The 4,401-nt window shown below is 45.9% G+C and overlaps 2 protein-coding genes across 2 annotated transcripts in view; one reads left to right on the top strand and one right to left on the bottom strand.

Moving 5' to 3' along the window:
* The window catches only part of ints11 (integrator complex subunit 11), a 23,813-nt gene extending 21,176 nt beyond the window's left edge, over window positions 1-2,637 (top strand). The window contains exon 17 of the mRNA XM_017419236.3: window positions 2,277-2,637. Within this exon, the coding sequence (XP_017274725.1) occupies window positions 2,277-2,342 (66 nt within the window). The 3' untranslated portion in view covers window positions 2,343-2,637. The remainder of the gene's footprint in view (window positions 1-2,276) is intronic.
* Window positions 2,638-2,668: 31 nt separating this feature from the next.
* Window positions 2,669-4,367, bottom strand: LOC108237649 (lysophosphatidic acid receptor 6). The gene is made up of 2 exons (XM_017419238.2): window positions 4,262-4,367; window positions 2,669-3,783 (listed from the first exon to the last, which is right to left on the bottom strand). The coding sequence occupies exon 2, from the start codon at window positions 3,654-3,656 to the stop codon at window positions 2,694-2,696; it is 963 nt and encodes a 320-aa protein (XP_017274727.1). The 5' UTR covers window positions 3,657-3,783; window positions 4,262-4,367; the 3' UTR covers window positions 2,669-2,693.
* Window positions 4,368-4,401: the final 34 nt, after the last annotated feature.

Raw genomic sequence — 4,401 nt, 5'->3', positions numbered from 1 at the left:
AGTGCGCGAGAAATGCGCGGGAAGTGCGCAAGAGCGTAGAGGGCGGTCGCCAGGGTTCCCGCGGTCGCAATAGGCCGAAGCGGCGCTGAGCTGCGAGGGCCGTCCAACGCTGCTCGCAGCTTTAATTATTATTATTATTTATTCTGACGTTTTATATTAAAGCAGAAGAGGTAAGAGCGTTACCAAAGGAATAATAAACATTCATAGGAATATCTGCATTTTGCTTCTTTACTCTTAGCTTCTTATATAAAGAGAATTTATCCTAAAACACACACTATAAAGGAAAAAAGATAAATGTAACTAAACCAAATAATAATAACAACAAAGCAGTTTATTTCAGGTCTTTGAGAATCAGAGTTGGTGTCGTTACGGTGATGGAAAATGAACTTTAGGTTAAAGTTGGGATAAATTCCACATGCCTGTCTGATCGTCCTGTAACAACAAATATCAAGTTAGGTGAGCATGAAATTTAAAAGCACTGCCACAAATAGTTTGGGGTTAAGCCGGCAGAGAGTAGAGCTGCTGAACTCCTGCCTACACACAGTCCTGAGGAGCGGGTGAAGCCATAAAGAGTGAAAACACCCGTGTGGGTGGACAGTTGGAGAGACAGGGCTCTGAAACTGTGAAGAGATGACAGCAGAGGGCGACGGAACCCTCCGCAATGGAAGGAGGGACGTTTCTGTGGTTTCGTGTGTTCCGTTAACACCAGCCTTAAGGACAAAAATGCAGGTTGTTTTAGCTCCTTCGCTGTCGTAACATTTGTGGCTTCTGTTCGCGCAGAACCCCATCCCCCGAGCCTACCCACCACCACCCACCCACCGGTTTAGTTATACAGTGGTCCCTCGTTTATTGCGGGGGTTCGGTTCTGAAAAAGTCCCGCAATAAACGAAATTCGCAAAGTGGTGACTGTTTAATTTTTCCCTATTCAAACACGTTAAGGCCTCATAACCCCGCTTCGCACACTTTATAAACCTTTCCAAAACATTTTCCACATTGTCACACAGTTTACACTCTCAGAAACCTACATAATTTGAACAACATGATGAAATTCTGAATGATTATAGTCGACACGAAGCTCGAAATAAATCCAACTTTTTGAACGAAAAAAAAAAATCGCCAACACACTTCACCTGGAAGTAACACGACCGTATTAAAGCAAAAGCGATCAGGAATCGATATGAAAGCTACAGTTTAAGAACACAGGCTGCAACGTAGACCGACTCTCTCTTGGCCAATCAAGATACGAAACAAAGCGATCTGATTCACACAGTAGAATTTTGTCACAGAATTTAAAAAATGCAGTGCTGCATAAAAATAAAAAAAAACGCAGAAGGTGAACCGCGATATGGCGAGGGACCACTGTATAACACATTTCAGCAACAAGGCAGTTCGAAGTGCTTTACATCATAAAAACACAAAAATAAAAACAACATACAGTCACCGGTGGAGAAACCAGGAGCAAACGTCACATTTTGTCGAATACCATCACAAAAAATCATCAACACACATCAGATATGTTGGTCAGTGTTTCGTTTCTTACGGTTCAAAAGCAACTCTAAAAAGGTGGGGGGGTTTAGCCGTGATTTAAAGGAACTCTGTGTTTCAGCTGATTTGCAGTTTTCTGGAAGTTTGTTTCAGATTTGTGGTTCATAGAAGCTGAAAGCTGCTTCTCCATGTTTGGTTCTGGTTCTGGGGGTGCAGAGCAGAACCAGAACCAGAAGACCTGAGTGGTCTGGAAGGATGATCCAACAACAGCAGATCTTTCATGTATTGTGCTGCTATAATCCATTTCAGTGATTTATAAACTAGCAGAAGTATTTTAAAATCTGTTCTCTGAGCTACAGGGAGCCAGTGGATGCTTTTAGAACCGGGGGGGGATTTTTTTAGGCAGACCTGTGAAGACGTGTGCAGCGCAAACAGATATTATTAACACGCCCCCAAAAATACATCGGTAACGTCGAAGCTTTTCATCACAGAAGTCGTAAATCACGTACGTTTGCTTTTCACAACCAAGCCGGCGCAAGAAAATAGCCCAAGGATTAATAAAAGATTTATCTGACTAACACAAAAACAGGCCTAGAGAAAATCAGGAAAAACACAAACGGGATGAAAAGGAAGATGAAATGTTAGAACTGGAATTCCGTGCTTCTAAATTTGATCGAGTGGTGCGTCCGGGAGGTTGGAACGACTTGTTCTCACCTTTATGTTCCTGTTTGCTTGTCTGATGGTGAAAAGGTGTCAGTGTGACGTGATTTATATTCGACTTCTCTCCTCAGGATGAAGACCTGGGCAGCTACCTGTCGTCTCTGCTGAAGAAGGGCCTTCCCCCTGGGCTGTGCTGAAAGAGCACGTCGTCTCAGGACGGCGGTTGCGTTGAAGGGGGCGTACGCGTCAGGAAAGCTGCGTTTGTTGTCGTTGTTTGCTGGCGGCTGCATCCTGGTCCATTCTGGTTGTTTTGCTTGTAAACATAAACAACAACCTGTGCGTCTCACGTTCCCGCACCAGTTCCTGTCTCGTTGGGGACACGGTGAACACAAACAGAGACTCATTTGTAAAGAAATAAGAGACCCAAATTCTGATTTATCTTTTTTTTATTTAGAAGGAGCCACCATTATTAAACACTTTTACAAAAATCAACAACATTTATTATTATTTATTTGTTATTTACAGAGGTATTTGCACCGTTCTCCCTCTCAGTTCACACTAATGACGTAAACACCCTGGTTCCTGCTGACTAGCCCCCACAGCCACGTCGTCTTTAGCCGCTCCCACCTGAAGTGGCTGGTGGTCATGTAGTAAAGCACGGGGTCCAAGCACGTGTTGAGGATGACGAGCGCCATGGTGGCCCGCCGGGCGTTGTAGATGGCGCCCCGCACGGCGCAGCTCTGGATGACGTCCATGCGCTGAAGGAGGTGCAGCAGGTACACCACGTGGCTGGGCAGGAAGCACAGCAGCGTGATGGCCAGGATGGTGTAGATGACTCGCACGGCTTTTTGCGCGGCTTTCGTCTTGATGGCGGAGATGCGCCTGGCCACCAGCGGGTAGCACACCAGGATGACCACGGAGGGCAGCAGGCAGAAGAAGACCAGGCTCACGATGCTGTACAGCCGGAGACGCTCGTCCCACTCCCTCTTGGCGAAGTTCTCGAAGCAGCTGTGGCCCGAGTGGTCGCCTCCGGTTTCCAGCGGGCCCATGAGGATGAAGACCAGGATGGCCACGCCGCAAACGCACCAGAGCGCCACGCTCACCACCAGGGAGCACCAGGGGCTCCGCATCCTCAGGTACGTATGGGGGTGCACGATGCCCATGTAGCGGTCCACACAGATGCAGGTCATGAAGCAGATGCTCAGGTAGATGTTGGCGTAGTACAGAGTCCCCGTGACGAGGCAGGCCGACTCGCCGAACACCCAGTCGTTCCTGTGGAGGTGGTAGTGGATCCGAAAGGGCAGCGTGAGGAGGATGATGATGTCCGCTAGGGCCAGGTTGCTGATGTAGACGCTGAAGGCCGTGCGGGGCGTGATCCTGACGGTGAAGACGAACAGCGCCGCCAGGTTTCCCGGCAAGCCCACAATTAAAGCGAAGATGTAGACGGCCGGGAAAAGCTGGTACTGGAACTCGGCTTGGGGGTCGGTGCAGTTCGTCGCGTAATCTGTCATCCTGACAGATGCAGTGAAGACTTGATTTTATTTTATTGTTTCTTTTGGGGGTTGCTGTATCAGATGAAAAAGAAAAAAAAACGAAACGGCGTAGGTTGCCTGCCAAAAGTCAGCGTTGCGGTGTCTCCTGTAAGTGAAGCGAGACAAATGTTTCCATTCAGACATTTTCCACTTTTACTTTCCCCCCAGCCTCAACAACAACCAAACACCAGTAAGCTGTTCTCCAACTCCGCTTGTAACGTCTTACTATGACTCCAGAAATACATTCATCCCAACCTTTAATTAAACTAAAAGGAACGTAATGAATTTTAAGTCTTGTGGTTTCAGGAATTACAGAAGTTAAGAGATAAAAAATGATGTGAAACAAGGAATCAATATGTCGTGTTTAGTTTAAAAAGCATAAAGCATCAGTAGCAATGTCTTTATTTAGAAAATATACTGAGAACACCAAGAACTGTCCACAAATTTTAAATCTAGATTTCTTATTTGGGTTCAAACCGTGTTGGCAGGTTTTTGGAATACAGTTGATATATATATATATATATATATATATATATGTATATTAAATGAAACAAAATAACTACTGGAATGACAAAGTTACATACCCAGATTTGTACGCTCTCGTAAAGTGTGAAAAGTGTGAAAAGCTCCCCAGCAGGTGCTGAGCGCTGCTGCTCCTCCAGCTACAGTGCGAAGGATCACATGCTGCTGCTTTTTGTTTTATTATTTCCTGTTTCTGAGTGAA

The sequence above is a fragment of the Kryptolebias marmoratus genome, linkage group LG8 (assembly GCF_001649575.2).
Source record: "Kryptolebias marmoratus isolate JLee-2015 linkage group LG8, ASM164957v2, whole genome shotgun sequence".
Lineage (NCBI taxonomy): Eukaryota > Metazoa > Chordata > Actinopteri > Cyprinodontiformes > Rivulidae > Kryptolebias > Kryptolebias marmoratus.
This window is presented reverse-complemented; position numbering and strand designations above follow the sequence as displayed.